This window comes from Anarrhichthys ocellatus, unplaced genomic scaffold, assembly GCF_004355925.1.
Source record: "Anarrhichthys ocellatus isolate YVR2014 unplaced genomic scaffold, GSC_Weel_1.0 scaffold1, whole genome shotgun sequence".
Lineage (NCBI taxonomy): Eukaryota > Metazoa > Chordata > Actinopteri > Perciformes > Anarhichadidae > Anarrhichthys > Anarrhichthys ocellatus.
In genome coordinates this window covers 1,215,707-1,233,136 of record NW_022280031.1, presented here as the reverse complement: position 1 = coordinate 1,233,136, position 17,430 = coordinate 1,215,707, and the positions used below count along the sequence as shown (strand labels likewise).

The 17,430-nt window shown below is 43.8% G+C and overlaps 2 protein-coding genes across 4 annotated transcripts in view; one reads left to right on the top strand and one right to left on the bottom strand.

Moving 5' to 3' along the window:
* necab3 (N-terminal EF-hand calcium binding protein 3) overlaps positions 1-8,655 on the bottom strand; it is a 40,363-nt gene extending 31,708 nt beyond the window's left edge. Inside the window, exons 1-2 of the mRNA XM_031844621.1 lie at positions 8,404-8,655; positions 2,330-2,354 (exon numbers count right to left, since the gene is read on the bottom strand). Of these exons, the coding sequence (XP_031700481.1) occupies positions 2,330-2,354; positions 8,404-8,535 (157 nt within the window). The 5' untranslated portion in view covers positions 8,536-8,655. The remainder of the gene's footprint in view (positions 1-2,329; positions 2,355-8,403) is intronic.
* Positions 8,656-9,035: 380 nt separating this feature from the next.
* On the top strand, positions 9,036-17,316 carry rbck1 (RanBP-type and C3HC4-type zinc finger containing 1). 3 transcript variants are annotated; one of them, XM_031850326.1, is made up of 13 exons: positions 9,036-9,613; positions 9,770-9,817; positions 10,766-10,910; positions 11,265-11,361; positions 11,503-11,701; positions 12,101-12,240; positions 12,325-12,498; positions 13,293-13,453; positions 13,634-13,730; positions 14,730-14,909; positions 15,014-15,112; positions 15,860-16,003; positions 16,112-17,316. In XM_031850326.1, the coding sequence occupies exons 2-13, from the start codon at positions 9,778-9,780 to the stop codon at positions 16,190-16,192; spliced, it is 1,557 nt and encodes a 518-aa protein (XP_031706186.1). In that variant the 5' UTR covers positions 9,036-9,613; positions 9,770-9,777; the 3' UTR covers positions 16,193-17,316. The 3 variants fall into 3 exon arrangements, with proteins under 3 accessions (XP_031706186.1, XP_031706178.1, XP_031706171.1); XM_031850318.1 differs by having other exon boundaries at positions 9,036-9,678; XM_031850311.1 differs by having other exon boundaries at positions 9,036-9,817.
* Positions 17,317-17,430: the final 114 nt, after the last annotated feature.

Here is a 17,430-nt window from a genome sequence, read left to right as displayed (position 1 = left end):
CCATTCCATGGGCACTGATCCCGACCCCCATGCGACATTGAAGAGGCGTGTCAGCCAGGACAGCCCAACTATGTCCAGCGCCTTCAGCATCTCAGGGCGGATCTCATCCACCCCCGGCGCCTTGCCACCAAGGAGCTTTTTAACTACCTCTGCGACCTCTGCCAGGGATATGGGTGAGCCTCCCCCTAGGTCCTCAGGCGCTGCCTCCTCTGCAGAGGACATGTTGGTCGGGTTTAGGAGTTCCTCAAAGTGCTCTTTCCACCGCCCGACGATGTCCTCCGTCCGGGTTAGCAGTTCCCCCCCCTGCTGAGAACAGCCTGGGGTAAGCCCTGCTTTCCCTTCCTGAGCCGTCGGATGGTTTGCCAGAACCTCCTTGAGGCCAACCGAAAGTCCTTCTCCATGGCCTCCCCGAACTCCTCCCATGCCCGAGTTTTAGCATTCGCGACCACCGCAGCTGCAGCCCTTCTGGCCTGCCGGTACCTGTCAGCTGCTTCAGGAGACCCCTGGGCCAACCAGGCCTTGAAGGTCTCCTTCTTCAGCTTGATGGCTTCCCTCACCTCCGGTGTCCACCACCGGGTTCTCGGGTTGCCGCCACGACAGGCACCGATGACCTTCCGGCCACAGCTCCTAGCGGCCGCGTCCACAATAGAGGCTTTGAACATGGTCCACTCGGATTCCGTGTCCCCAACCTCCCTCGGGATGTGTGAGAAGTTCTTCCGGAGGTGGGAGTTAAAGACCTCCCAGACAGGGTCCTCCGCCAGACGTTCCCAGTTCACCCTCACTACACGTTTGGGTTTGCCGGGTCTTTCCAACCGGTTCACCTGCCATCTGATCCAACTCACCACCAGGTGGTGATCAGTTGACAGCTCTGCTCCTCTCTTCACCCGAGTGTCCAAGACATACGGCCGCAAATCAAATGATACGATTACAAAGTCGATCATTGATCTCCGGCCTAAGGTGTTCTGGTACCAGGTACACTTATGAGCCACCTTATGTTCGAACATAGTGTTCGTTATGGCCAAACCGTGGCAAGCACAGAAGTCCAATAACGAAACACCATTCGGGTTCAGATCGGGCAAGCCGTTCCTCCCAATCACCCCCCGCCAGGTTTCTCCGTCATCGCCCACGTGAGCGTTGAAGTCCCCCAGGAGAACTATGGAGTCGGTAGGCGGCGCCCTTTCCAGGACCCCTCCCACCGACTCCAAGAAGGCCGGATACTCTGAACTGCTGTTTGGTGCATAAGCACAAACCACAGTCAGAGCCTTGCTCCCCGCAACCCGTAGGTGCATGGAGGCGACCCTCTCGCTCTCCGGGGAGAACTCCAACACAGCGGCACTCAGCCGGGGGCTCGTGAGTATCGCCACTCCCGCCCGGCGCCTCTCACCCTGGGCAACTCCGGAAAAGGACAAAGTCCAACCCCTCACCAGGAGCTTGGTTCCAGAGCCAACGCTGTGTGTGGAGGTGAGTCCAACTATTTCTAGCTGGTATCGCTCCACCTCCTGCACCAGCTCCGGCTCTTTCCCCGCTAGCGAGGTGACGTTCCACGTCCCTAGAGCTAGTCTATGCCGCCGGCGATCGGCATGCCCGGGCCTCCCGCACAACCCGCCGCCCGGTCTGCATAGCACCCGACCCCGATGCTTGTCCCTGCGGGTGGTGGGTCCACAGGGTGGCTGCTCCATGGTGTTTATTCGGGCTGAGCCCGACCGGGCCCTATGGGCAAAGGCCCGGCCACCAGACGCTCGCCTACGAGCTCCCCTCCTGGGTCTGGCTCCGGGAGGGTGCCCCGGTTTCCCTGGTCCGGGCGAGGTGGCTGTAGTCCGTGGGCTAACTATCATAGGGGTTGTTTTGAACCGCTCTTAGTCTGGGCTCTCCCCTGAAACCTAGCCCCTGGTAGGGTCTCCCAAGGTGTTAGAATTACTCAAAGTATATTTACAACAAGATGCGTTTTATTTACATTGGCAAATAAATTGATATTATTAGTGATTCACAGCTGAAAAGATAACTTGGCTCATCCTGCTTTAACATGACTCATATTCATTTGTGACCCAGTCATGTGTGTCAACGCTGACAGAGAGGTGCTTTATTTGTGTGACACATTCTTCCAGTCACGGCTACAATCCAGCATCTTAGCATCATTTTTAATTGGGCGGAGAAACTCTTTGGTGCGTGAGGTGGAAAGGAGCTTTACTTGATGAGTCATTCATGCAAATCCTTTATTTCTCCGCCCAGATTATCTGAGGCATAATAACAAGTAGAAGAATGTGGGGAAACGACAAGCATGTTTTGTCACAAATTATTCATCAACAAAAAAAAAAATGTGTTTACTCACCGTTTTTGTCTGCTCGGCGGAAAATCTGAAAAAGAAAGAGGGCAGAGATGGTTATTACCTCTAGCCAAGCATCACTAAAGAGGTTCTTGCAATAACTTGGTATGGGTTATTAAGAATGATGAAAAAAACTAAAACATTATGGATGTTTGACGTCTGCTGATGAAGGCAAATCATTCTGCTGTACCAAACGGAAACATGTGAACCAGGGCTTTCACAAATACTCTGGATGTCATGCAAGGTTGAATGCCAGTTTATAGTACGTGTCAGTTGTAAAACAGGTTTAATTATCACCTCTGGAGCGAACAGCAATTTGCTGTCCAATAGCCAAGAGGCTTCATAGTCAGTATCTTGCAGGGGAACTCAGTCATGAAAGCGGCTCAGAGGAAAAGCAAAACAAACTGAGATGTTTGGAATTAAGATGTTTGGTTTGATTGAATTCTATTGAGCTGGGGATCAAAATAAACAATTAACAGTGGAACAATGGCCACCAGCCGAGTCATCGATAATGTCCCAGAGTATGGATTCAGGCAGGAACACGAGGCCAGCTGGTCTCTCCGAGACACTAACCACCTCTCAGCAGAGAAGTCTATTTTAAAGCTTGACTCCAAGCATCAGTCCCTATACTACAGCTGCTCCTTTGGGCTCCTGTTACAGCTAACTGCATTCGCTGGCCAGCGGCTGCAACTGCAAGATGAAACAAAACACCCACCTCAGGCTTCACCCATATGGGACTCAACAGACCATTTTCACTGAAGACATGTTCACATGACATAGGGGGGGAAGCACAGGTGCAAGTGATAACATTAACGATGGGGGGAATAACAGTCACGTGCCGTGCTACCATGCATGCCGGCTCACTTAGAAGCTAAATTAAACAGAGGCATCGTTAGTGTTATTATTCACACATGTGCTCTTCCTGCTTTGACAACTCTGAAAATGTGCAGTTAAAAAGGTCTATTTAAACTACTGCTGCTGCAACCTGCTGTTATTTGATATATACACCGATACATGAACTGTCAGCTAAACTTGTAATGACATCAATGTGTTGTTTGTGTGCTGTTCAATTTATTGACATAATCACTATTAGGTCCGGCTCCTGTCCCTCTATTCTCACCGGGGAGTTTCTGAGATGATTAGCAGGGGAGGCTGCAACACTGAAGACGGTTGACATTTGTGATAATAACAAGTATGATGAAGATGTTTCTGAATGATGAATGGACACTTAGACATACAACTACCACCTCAAAAACTACCGCAAGATTAAATTGCAATGAAAGCAAAACATCTGTTATGAGCTTCACAAAGCTCTTTTTATATCATACATATAGTGTGCAAATACTTTAAAGTCAGGTTGTGTGTTCTGCTTAGTGTAAAAGGTGCATGACCTGGACCCCTAAAGAAAGAGTTTTTGAACAAAGCCAAAACACGCTTTGGAGGATCTGTCGCTGATGACAAATTGACAGTGTAATCATTGCTTCTCTGATTTTATGGCTGGTCTGGAGTCGGCAGGGATTATTGCATGAATTTCCATGGAGATTTATAATGTGTCGGATGATAAAAAAATCTATTTTTTTAAAAAGGTTTAAACATTCACAACCACAAATGACAGTAAATGAACAACACAGCTTTGCTTCAAGGCAGATGAAAATAAACTTTGACACAGATTGGCTGAGACCAACAACAGAATGACTTCAGTATGGGCGAGTGACTAACACCGGGAGAGCAATTTGTTGGCTGACATGAAAAAGACACAAAGCCGTACAATATGGCTTATTGCTGACCATATGAGGGGGTGTTAGCCAGCCTTTTAAAAAGAGCTGCCTCCTGGTCAACAGCAGAAAGTTCCAGTTTCCAATTTAAAAGACATGAATGCAGTTTAAAGAAAGAAAAACTGAGTTGATATATATATATGCTGCAGCTGTTAAATAAGTCTCCAGTGTAACCATAATCACTAAACCATTTACCTAGACTGATAAAAAAAAACGGTCAGTGCACCCAAAAGTCCTATTATAATCATCCACTGGATTGTTAAACTGCGCACACAGGTAACTAAAGTACGGTGGATCAAAGTTGGAGTAGCTCTTGAAAACCAAATAGATGTTTACAGTTGACAGTTTGGGGGACGGTTTTAACAACCAGCTTTGTTTTCATGCTCAATAAGTGGGTTAGATAATTGGACTAAAGCGAGGAAGCCTGCTCCATTATGAATCACTGTCAACTGGAGTAAAGCTGGTGACCACATTGTTGTCGATGGCTAAAATTATGAAAATAAAGAGAAGGAAAAAAAAACACAATTTTCCAGAGTCCACAGTGTGCAGAGATGTCTTTTCAAAAAGTTAACATTTCAATTACAAAAACAAAGTTAACCTACGGAAAAAACTGAATCTAAAACTAGAATTTTAAACCACTGTTTAGTTTCAACCTATTCATTTATACTTCTTTTTTTATTTTTTTACAAAAAAAGAATAATAATAATAATAATAATGGGCAGGACGAGATAATCATCCTGCATTCTCTCATCCTACCCATTATCTCGTCCTATAATGGGTAGGACAGAGCAATGAGTGTGTTGTCCTCCCTTGGATTCTCTCGTCCTGCATTCTCTCGTCCTACCCATTCTCTCGTCCTACGCATTCTCTCGTCCTGCATTCTCTCATCCTACCCATTCTCTCATCCTACTCATTCTCTCATCCTGCATTCTCTCATCCTACCCATTCTCTCATCCTGCATTCTCTCATCCTACGCATTCTCTCGTCCTGCATTCTCTCGTCCTACCCATTCTCTCGTCCTGCATTCTCTCGTCCTACCCATTCTCTCGTCCTCCATTCTCTCGTCCTACCCATTCTCTCGTCCTACGCATTCTCTCGTCCTGCATTCTCTCGTCCTACCCATTCTCTCGTCCTGCATTCTCTCGTCCTGCATTCTCTCGTCCTACGCATTCTCTCGTCCTGCATTCTCTCGTCCTACCCATTCTCTCGTCCTACGCATTCTCTCGTCCTACCCATTCTCTCGTCCTACGCATTCTCTTGATCTGCATTCTCTCATCCTACCCATTCTCTTGTCCTACCCATTCTCTCATCCTGCATTCTCTCGTCCTATGCATTCTCTCATCCTACCCATTCTCTTGTCCTACCCATTCTCTCATCCTGCATTCTCTCGTCCTATGCATTCTCTCATCCTACCCATTCTCTCGTCCTATGCATTCTCTCATCCTACCCATTCTCTCATCCTACCCATTCTCTCATCCTACCCATTCTCTTGTCCTACCCATTCTCTCGTCCTGCATTATCTCGTCCTACCCAATTCCTGCATTATTAAAGCTAACTTCATCATAGATTTTGCAAGGAAGCTTTGCCATTAAAATTAAGAAGTGTGATCTGTTCTATCCTATCGATTATATTTCCAGTGTTAGGTAGCGGTCAGGACTGACATGCTTGTCAGCTTTGACCTACAGGTTATTAATAACAGCAGAACCTGCCCCTCACTTTCATTTCCCATAGGTCAACCAGCTCACGGTGGGCACTTCTGCCCTCTGTCTGTCAATGTCTGTCTCTCCACAGCTGCAGTCCCGACTAACAACCAGAGCCAGGTCATTTGGAAAACCACTTCACAACACACTCATTGCTCCGTTTTTGATTCGTCTGTCTAGACTCCAAGGTGAATTTAAAGCTGCAAATTACCATCTGTGTTTTGTAATAAAGTGAAATGCTGCTTATAAAAGCATGAGGGCAGAACACTCTGACCCGCCATGTTCACTGCATAAATCTAGCAGGAGTCTTTTTCTTTCCCCTCCTCGGCACTGTAACACATCTAAGCTGCATTTCCCCCCTCTTCTGCTTGATTCAGTGGAGACTTACAATACATCATCATTTACAGGGAGCCCAAAAAAAGGTCACACCATGCTTCCCAGTGTGCTGCTGTTCTGATGTGGTGGCCGCTGGTGTTAAGACAGAGGGTTCTCTCAGGCTCTGCTGACACACTGTTTTGTGCAGAGCTTTTGAAACAGGAGCTCATGATCATATTTTATTGAGTATGTTCTACGTGCCATTTTTCTCTGAGATTCTAAGTGATTTACTGAGATGAATCTTTCCTTCTGTTTCCTCATATGCCATGTTTTTTGTGGGTTTTTTTTGGGGGGGGGGGGGGGGGGGGGGGGGGTGTTTCTCCAGCTCAAAAGCAGCAAAGCAAGAGCAGAGGGAGAAAAGATAAGAGGGAGGACAGCAATGCGAGAAAATCTGAGAGAGTGCGTATGATGGAGTAAGCCTCAGAAATGCGGAGCCAGTGGATGCACAAAGCAAACACAGAAGAAAAAAAGCAACAACAATGCCGATGATAAAACCACCTTCAATGACCGGCATCATTAATTGTCCCTGGCCTGCTTTGAACAGGATATTTTTTTAAGGCATTGCTTTGACACTCACTCTGGGAGATGTTAGTCAAATACTGTGAATCTCTGCATCTCTAACATTACTGACTGGCTCACTATCATGTGTAAAGGACTCAATGTCGACCCCCTGTTGATGCATTGATCTCTCTCTCTCTCTCTCTCTCTCTCTCTCTCTCTCTCTCTCTCTCATTATCTGTGAAAATCAATCACCACTGATCTGCTTTACACCTTTTGCTCCTGGCACACAACATATTCATTTTTAGGTGTATCAGCTGTCAGCTGATTAATTGAGATTACCTCACACTGTGGGGACTGGTGGAAATACCATGCAGATGCCATATTCTCAGGCTAAAATCAACAACAACAAAAACAACTCAAGGTTGAAGACTAAATGAGGCGGCACTTCGGTGCTGCACACTGTTCAGGGACAGTTTTCGCGGACAATTCTGCCAAACGTGATGTGTCCTCGCTTAGACAAGGCTGTCTGCGTACTGCAGCGTTAGTAACAGAGTAGACAGAGAGATGTCAGCTAGTAAGAGCTCTGATTTGGACACATCATTGGCCTACTAACCCATGAACATGACAGTATGTGATGGATGGATAATTACTGTGGTGATGGAAAGTTTCTGCTGCAGTGCTGCAGGTGAATCAGGCAGTGGGTGTTGTTATTTTAATCTCCAATTGGGATAGGTGTGTCTGTGTGAGTGTGTACCTCGGGATAGGGCTGGGCAATATGGGAAACATTAAATATCACAATATTTACGACCAAAAATGTTGGTATCGATATTATACAGGGTTATCTATTGGTGCTTTTGATAAATATTTCCACAAGGAGGTTTTTGATTTTTTTTAAAAGCATCAGTAATGTGGATATAATGACGAAGAGGGAAAAGGCAACTGATAGAGCGGCTAGAGCAGTCTGGTAAGTTCAGAGAATTACATCACTTTACTGGAATGCAACCAAGCGACAACCTTAATAAGGTGCTGAAAGATGATGCTAATTTGGAAGTGACAAAAACTGCGGTTCCTCAAATGGCCAATGATGGCTGGAAAACCAGGAAAACCAGGAAAGTACGACACGTATGTGATATTACCATCTCCCAAATCTAAGACGATATTCATATATCACAATATATCATATTGATATACTGCCCAGCCCTGCCTTGTGAGCAATATTAATGTGATTCTTTTGATGAAACAAAAAAAGATTGTTTCTGTCTGTGTTTTTGTGTGTGTGTGTGTGTGTGTGTGTCTGTGTGGTATCTGTTGTTGCATAACACTTTTGAGAAGTGTTTGTGCAGCATGTCTGTGTGCAACAAAAAGAGGAGAACCCCCAGCAGTCCCTAAACCTGTCCGACTGTGAGAGCTTAATTTATCATGCAGAAGCAGCAGCTGCAGCTCTTCCTCTGGCACGCACGCACGCACGCACGCACGCACGCACACACACACACACACACACACACACACACACACGAGAAAAACGATTAATAAAACATTTCTGTTTTTACTTTTATGGAATAAAAAAAAAGAAGCAAAGTAGGTATTACCACTCTACACAGTAGGCTAAGCCTAGTTGACAGGACACGGAGAATAACAATGATAACAGTAAATAGCTGATGTAATAATTTGATGGACAAACGTCACTTTGTGCGGTGATGCAGGCAACAGAGAGAGGCGATGCACTCACATCATGAAAGATAGTAAGCCCTTGTCCGGCGCTGTGCGGCTGCTGCTGCTGCTGCTGCTGCTGCTGAGCCAGAAGATGCTTCTGTTTGGCCGACTGCAGGCACATTGTGATCATCTCCGTACAAGCCAGCATCTTTGAAACGCGTTAGAGACACACCTCGATCGGGCGGATCGCTCTAAACTGTTGACGGGAGGGAAGGCGGACGTAAAGTAGCGGCGGTATTGTCTGGAGGAGAGGCAGGCAGGCTGCAGGTGATACCAACTGAAGGCAAAGAGCGGGCGGGGACTCGGAGATGCTCTGCAACTTTGTGCGGAGCTGCCAGCCAATCACAGCGCCCCCCCTCCTCCTGCGGGAGCCGCTGTGATTGGCTCGTTTATCTGCGCCGGGCATCTGGATCAGAGCGTTAATTTCATCAGGACCAAATGATCCGTATATCCTCTGATAATGTAAACAACACATTAATGCACTAAACACAAGTCATCTTTCAATGTTACACCGACTTGGGATTTAGAACTATAACCCACGATGTAAAGAGTAAGTTATAGTAGCTATTAACAGCAAATAAGATGTAGTTTATTACATTATAACGTAGACTTTATAGTGCAGGAACGTGTACGTTTAATGTATATTTGCAATGTGAGTTTAACGTTGTGAAATGTTTGATACATTCATGTCAAAACAACTTTGAGCTGTAAAATTCCACTAGACTCACTTTTATCAGACACTGCCATCTGCTGGATGCTGGGAGTTTTGATATTTTTTCTTAAAAATAGAATCCATTATGATTATATTCCATTACATTTGTTCTTACATTGCATTCAGGTTTATTCCTTTTTAAGAATGGTATGAATAATATAATTGCATTCGTGCCTTTGAGCTGAATGCCTAATTGGTGTAGTGGTCTAAAAGTAGGCTGATAATAAAACGATAGTGTCAACAACCAGATAGCCTACACATAAGCACTGTTTCATTGGTTTTCTTCTTCTTTTTTACAAGGTTGTTTATATCATCATCATCATAACCTTTTAAAGTTCCAAGAGCAGGAGTCAAGGGGCGGAGCACAGCGATTCCAGAGCAACCCGTTGTCATTTCCTCTTCCTGGTCTTCAGTAAGTTTCACTTTCTCCCTGCTGAGAAGTCAGAGCTGGTCACCGTCAGCAAGCAGTTTGGTCTTCATCTGGCTGGAGCTACAAACTTCAAACTTGTTACCTGTAAGTCCACTTGAGGAAGTGAGTGTCTGATGCGGACAGTGCAGCGGGCAACTCGACCAGATCAGGTTGGACATAAACTTGTCTGTGAGGACAGCTGTGTTTGTCATAACTGCGATGTTTACGCCATACATGTTGTTGTTCCACTCCTCGTTTCAGGTGTAATTATGGCCTCTGAAGTTATACCGAGAGTCGATTTGAAAGAGGGTGAGCGGCTCAACTTGGTTTCGATTGTGTTCTGAGGTTTCTGATCTAATGTCATGTGACAACATCCTATTCCCAATATATGACATATATTTAAAACGTATGTTTCATAACTAGGCTACGTGTTGTAGAGGAAAGTGAAAGTGTGTTATTGTTCTGATTAGTCATGAACTTAGATTCTCTAGTCTAATTATAGAAGTACCAATAAATGAAAGTAGGGGAGACCGGGGGCAAATGTAATACTTCTCCAAATGTTCCTTCATAACTCACAGGCTGCTTAAAATACACCAGTCATCTTTTGATACAAGAAACATACATGTGCACTAATTCATAATATAATTTAAATATTATAACTAGTAACTAACCCTAACCCTATAACAGACACATTTATTTTGATACACCCTTTTAAAATGTGTAATACATTTAGAATAATGGAAATACATTTTTTTTTTTACAGAAAAATATGACAACACATGCAAATGGTGCTTAAGGGCACAGGTGCTTACATTAGGCCATGCATCTTGCAGCCATGATAACATCTCTATGCTAGCAACACCTATCTTTTTATCGGTTGTTGATAGTTTGAATTCGCAGCCATCTTAACTTTAGACAGCAGAAGAAAAATACTGTACATCCAAAGAGTAACCTCTAAATATGTATTTATATATATATATTTTTAATTCTGCCAAGGTTGTCTGATCGTTTCTGATTGGAGGAATTGCATGTAGTACAATTGCCCCAAGCCTCCCCTACAATCAAATTTAACAATGTAATATTCTTACTCACTCAACATGTATAAAAGCTATAATATGTGACAGAGAGGAAAGTATAGACAATGCACCACACGGTGCACCACAGGCAGTGCCATCCAATAGTAACATCCGTCACTGAGGAGAAATGTTGACAATAAGCCACTTGAAGATAAGAACTCTTCCCTTGCTCCCTGTGCAGCGGAAGAACTGGCCCTCTCTCTGAGTGACGCCCTCAACAGTGGGGACGGACAGGAAGCGGTCCAACTTTGCCAGAAACTGTCCCAACTACCTGTCCCAGTGTCCGTCAGCGTCAACAGTGAAGCCTACCCTCAGGACTCCATAAGGTGGGACGCAACCATGTGTATGCATGTGTCTGTGTGCGGGACTTCCTTATTTTGGCCATAGTTTCCAAGACGTAAGATGTAAGGAAAACATGAATCTTGCTCCCCGTGGGAAATAATTTGCAATTCCAATGGCAGTGTTTAATTTTTAGAGTGGATTCTGTTTTGAATTGGGATTACGTAATTGCTAAGTATACGAGACAGAAGGTAAAGAATGGCGAAAGTGTGTGTGCGCATGTACCGTATGTGTCTGTGTGTGGTTGCTGCTTGTTGGAAATGTGAAACTAAGTGGGGTTTGGATGCATATTTAATAGAAAAATCAAAGAAAAGCTGGTTCCATTGTTTTTGATTCCATAGGTTGCGGGTCGGAGTGGAGGATGCTCATTCAGATACCGTCATCCCAGTGACTGCTGTGGTTTCTACCGACATGACAATTGCACAACTTAAAGAAAAGGTACATAACGTGACAGCAAACGCTTACAGCTTTACTTTCAATGCACGCAAATACTGCACATTGCACACACGCTTTCTGGAACAAATTTTCAAATCAAAATGTCATTGAATGACCTGTCTGTCCCTCGTTTTGTGTTCACAGATAAGCAATGACTTTGGGTTCCTCCCCTTGCTGCAGCGCTGGGTGATCGGAAAGCGGTTGGCTCAAGACCGGGAGACGTTGTACAGCCACGGTGTCCGTCAGGACGGAGACCAGGCCTTCCTGTTCATCCTGTCTGCCAATTCTACTCAACTGACACTGCATCAGCACAAGCATGACCAGGAGCAACAACGCATAGAGGGTCAGTAACAAACACGCGCGCGAAGAGATCAAGGCTGCTTAGAACAGTTCTTTTCTTCGTCAGTTAATCGGTTCAATTCATTTTTTAGCAATTAGTCTGTCAAAAATATTGACTATTGAATCCTGACTCTTAACAAAGTGAGGAATGCACTAATTAACTACTGTCTTTCCTTTGCTTTTATTTCAACAACAGGGCCAATTTAATACCCTTTGACTTTATTCGATCAGACAATGCCTAATTAATGAATAAACAAACCAAAGAAACTGTTGAATCATACAATCCAAACAATGTGTTTTTGATTTGATGCAGACACATTTATATAGGTTCAATACCCGCCTTGATTACAGGTGGAATTTACAAGTTATATTTAAGTTCAATGACATTATTCTTTATTCTTAGGCATCATGGAGTCCATGCAACTTTTACCCAGAGGGCTGGGCAGAGGTGGTCGTGGTGGTGAGAAGAAGACAGCTGCTCTTCCCGAGACTCAACACATTCCTCCTCCTCCTCCTAAACCAGCGGTGCCGGCTAAACCTCAGGTCAGAATCCAACCTGTGCATTAGACATCATGTCTGCATTGTGACTCCATTACTGTAGTTAAGTATATCTGTGTTTGTATGTAGTTTGGCTGGCCCTGCCCTATATGTACGTTCTTGAACAAACCAACGCGTCCCGGCTGTGAGATGTGTGGAGGAGATCGGCCGGAGGGTTACCAGGTGCCTGACATCTACCAGCCGGACCAGCAGGAGGTTCTTCGAATTCAGCAGGAAAGCCTGGCCATGTTGCAGTACGAAGAGGTAACAGTGCTGTTTATGAAAAAATCGGGCAACTGGTATTTTCTGAAATCTGTTCAGCCTATCTTATCTAAATTTGACGAAACCGGGAACACTGAGACTCATCACAACATACGTTATGTTGTGTGGGGACCAGTCGGCAATAGACCTGCAGCACAGTGCAGCTGGCGTTTTAGCAGGAGTTGTCTTTGCAGTTACATACACAAATATCAGAAACACCTCTTAAGATAATGCAGTCCAGAACAGCACCGTCACCATGGCCTCAATGCTAGAACATATAAGTTAATTAATAACTCTATGATAGTGTTGAACAAAACTGAACAATATAGGCATCGCCCAAGTCAATTTAATGGCTGAACAGTCGTATTGGTGTGCACTAGGTTGTACTTATTTACACAGAAAAAGTAGCCTCTGAGTGTGTAGTAAGTGTTGTTTTTTTGTCAGCTTTAATCACATGGTCAGCCAGCTTAAAAGATTTCTACATTTTGTTCTTTGACACATTTTTATCAAGATTCCAATTTTGACCCAACATTCTTTATATGTATGATAAATGCAGAACCAGTAGATGGCCCTTGTGCACTTACAGAGGCAAATAGATAAAAGGGTAAGTAACATAACAGAGTGAAGTCCTGGTGATGCTCATGGAAACTTTTAAAGCGGATGCCACGAGCTTGTTGTTTCAACAGTCTCCAGCGGTTTCACTTTCCGTTTTCTGGAAACAGAGGAGAATAGGGTTTTGTAATTTGTCGTGAATCTCTCTGTTGTTATCGCTTCCCTCCCTCTTCCGGGTGACGAAGGCTCAGCAGGAGGAGCGACAGAGGAACTTCCTGCATTTGTTGGCAACAGAAGACAAGAACCTTATCCCCAACACCACAGAGGTAGACTGTCCCATCTGCTTCTCTCCCCTGGCGGCAGAGGAGGGCATCGTGCTCAGAGAGTGTCTACACACCTTCTGCAGGTCTGACACACAGAATGATTTTGTTGCTTAGTCATATGTCGTAAAAAAAAAAAAGCTTAAATTGATTTCTCTGCTTTCTTAAAGTCTACAATGGCCACATACATGCCATTATCTGCAAAAATGGGCAAATGTTAGTATTTTAAGCGTTTATTCATCCGCATTTGTTTTTTCCTTGTTTAGTGATTGTCTAAAAGCGACAATAGTGAACAGTCAAGATGCTGAGGTGTCCTGTCCTGAGAAATGTGACAGCAAGCTGCTGGACCGAGAGATCAAAGCGGTGAGTGTCAGACTGGAGAACGAGAAACTTTTTGAAGGTTTCTGGAGGAGGTAGGACTGCCTTACTAGGAAAAGCAGGCCTCTCCAGTGCTCTCAGTGGAGACGCTTCAAAGGTTTGATTCAAAGTGCACGGCCTGTAGCACACGGACGCGAGGCAACACACTTTATCAGAGGACTAATGTTTCGATGCCAAGAGGGTCTTCATCAGAGTTAAACGGTACAGAGATTTAGATTCTCTTAAATAACCTCCCGTAATTAGGGACTGATTCAGCACAGGTTGGAAAAATTTGCCCTATTTTTCCAGCCTGTGCTGAATAGGCTCCCGATTAGAGCAGGTCAGAGAATGAGAACTTCTGTGCTGTTGAAAAGTTCGTCCTCTAATAAAGTTTGTTGCCTTAAATCCGTGTGCAGAAAATCTAAAACACCAGCCCCATCTCAAAGCTGATGGGAAACAGTAACATGTGAAAAACAATAATAACTCAAACGGTTTCGTGACCGTGTTCTGTCTTAAACAACTGAAATGACAATCTGGTCAATGATGAAGAAAATGTACTGTGTATAATTAAAATGAGCCCATTAGCTTTGTAGACCTAATGTAATATTTCACTGTTTATGTGCGTCTGCACTGCTTGGTCAGACTGAGTAAAAGAAAACGGTGGTTTCTTCTTCGTCTTCAAACCTACCTGTAAAATGTAAGAACTGTGCGTGGAATATAAGTTATCCATAAAGGACCACGCAACATAAAAGCATGTGTGGGAAGCTCATTGTTAAACTTGATTTTTTTAAGAAATTCTTCTTAATTAAAAAAGCAACAGAAAATGGGAGATCTAGCAAGTCAGTCAGTGGGGGTGGAGTTAAAGTGGTAGTAAATCCATTATTCAAAACTCTTCCTGGGAGAAGAACACTCAAGTTGTCTAAGATGAAAACCCTACAGTATGCACACTCTTACTCTCTCTCCCCCCCCTCTCTCTCTCTCCCCACTGTATGATCCTGGATACAGCTGCTCACAGAAGAGGAGCACCAGCGCTTTCTGGAGTTGCGTCTGAGCATCGCAGAAAGCCGCTCCGAGCACAGCTTCCACTGTCAGACTCCCAACTGTCGAGGGTGGTGCATCTACGAAGATGAAGTCAATGAGTTCCACTGTGAACTCTGCGATGAGACCAACTGCATTCTCTGCAGGGTAGTTTTTTTGGACATTCACAATGTTAACTGACCCGGGATTTTCTCGCCGTGTAGTAACCGCAGAATCACCAGACATCAAGGGAGTTGTGTGTGTTTTTGCAGGCCATCCATGATGACATGAACTGCAAGGACTACCAGGATGACCTGCGCACCCGAGCAGAGAACGACCTGGCGGCTCAGCAAACTAAGAAGATGCTGGAGGTAGGGTCAACCTTACAGCTGCAGTCTGTTGCCCCGTTTGGCAATAAACACTTGTGTGCTCCTTGGCGCTTGTAGATCAGTTTGGATCGAGAAACACGATCCACACTAAACACATCCCCACATTGGTTTTGCACCAGTGTACTACTCAGTCAGCCATAAACCAGTACAGCAAGCTCTGAGGGGTCTTAAATGTAGCTTCATTATATCCTGGAGGAGCCAACTAAAACACTGGTAAAAAAATAAATAATATTTTGCTCATAAAAAAAACCCATCACATAGAACTTTAAATGATTTAATCAAATCTAATGGTATGAAATGATTCTATGATGAATCATGGATAAAGAGAGGGCTTACTGTCTGCACTCGACTTCAAATGCCAACTCATTTGTTTTACACGTTCTGCACTGACCCTGACTTAGTTAATTGTACACTTTATATTGTAATATGTATTTTTATGTTTGTGGCTCGAGCAACACCTCGGGCTCCTTGTTCTGAACTCTGACTGATTCTTTCAGTTTGGTCCATGCTTTCCCAGCACCGAGGGGTTGTCCTCATAATCCAACATCAACATGTTTTTTTTATTTTTGAGTTGGGTGTATTATTTGGCTGGCGCTGTTTTGTGTACTTTTTTTTTTTTTTTTTTTCTTGAATTGCATACTTGTGTAATTCAGAGTTGTATTGTGCATTTCTCACACTACAGCTTCTCTGCATTTAGATTTGATTTTACTCCACCGTATTTCAATATAGAGTCTGCTGCAGAATGGGGAGGCCATGAAATGTCCACGGTGTGACATCATCATCCAGAAAAAAGATGGCTGTGATTGGATCTGCTGTTTGATGTGCAAAACAGAAATCTGCTGGGTCACCAAACAAGCTCGCTGGGGACCAAATGTAAAAAAAAATAGTATCTACTCACACGCAAAGTAGAAAACCACTTCTTCAGTGTTGGTTTAGTGTTCAAGAAAATATGACTTTTCCTTTTGTTGTTGTCTCTTACAGGGTAATGGCGACATATCTGGGGGCTGTAGATGCCGAGTCAATAATCAGCCTTGCCATCCCAACTGCCAAAATTGCCACTGAGGGAAGCACACTAATGAAGACGCAGAGGAAAAGCAGATTAACTTAATGCTGGCTACGTGAACGTGTTCAAGACACTGTACAGGAGTTGTCTTGTCATTGAGGCACAGCTTTCTTTGTTGCACTGTAAAAATTATGCAATGTAAATGCTACATACAAGCTATGCAAACTTTTAAGCTATATCTTCCACTTCTCCTCCGCTGAGGATTCTAACTGTCAGTGTGAGATTAGTGGGATCTTCTGATAAAATAATACTTTGTTGTTGTACATTAATAAGCATTCATAAATCACATGTTGACCTCTGGCTACTGCTTTCATAGCAAAAAGGTTTGATGAGCCAGCAATCATATTGCTACCAGTTTAATTCTAAACTTTGATAGGATAAAGCTCTGAAAGTGACTTTTGTTTTCATCTATAAATATGTAAAACAAAAAGGCTAATACTCAAATTCATAAAATAAGCAAACAATCCATAAATAATTAATTCACGTCATTTTTTCACATGAATAATTTGACTGTTTTTTGCCACTCATCGTTTAGTCTATACCAGATCTACAGACAAGAGTGTTACGATTGCTGTTTACCAAAGTACCTTTCTGAAGTAAACTGACCAAAAGGTTTATTTTGAAGTTGTAACCAGGGTGTATTTGCTGTTTTTTCTTCAAAATGTGACCAAAATAAGAATGTGTTATCTGCACTATAAGAGCAATAGATTTACTTTGTCGACTAATGAGAAGGAAGTTGTTTACATTAAATGAATGTGTTCAAAGCTAGTCTGCTGCACTTGATAATAACTGTAATCATGTGCATTTATCCCATCCTGAGTATTGAGCAGCGGTAGGCTGCTGTAAAGCGCTCGGGGATTGGTGTCTCGCTCAAGGACACTTAGACAGTAGGGGCCAGGGATCAAACTGTCAACCTTGTGGTTAAATCAACACCCGCTGTACCGAACGAGCTACAGCCGCCGAAACATGGCGCTGTGGACAAATAACGATGCTGTACTTTTGTCAGGCATTTGAGTACTTAAGTGTTGTTTATGTCTTGTATCCATGAAGTTTGTTTGGCTCCACCTCCACATTTTTTTAAAGTGACAGGCCTCAACTCTAATAAACTGGAACTGCAAGCATACAGTAGTGTTAGCATTATTCTAACACAATGAAATGTGTTAACATCAAGCCCAAAGGAACAACAAAGTGCCAACGTGGCAATGAGCCTCAATGTACAAGTTCTACGTCTGAGATG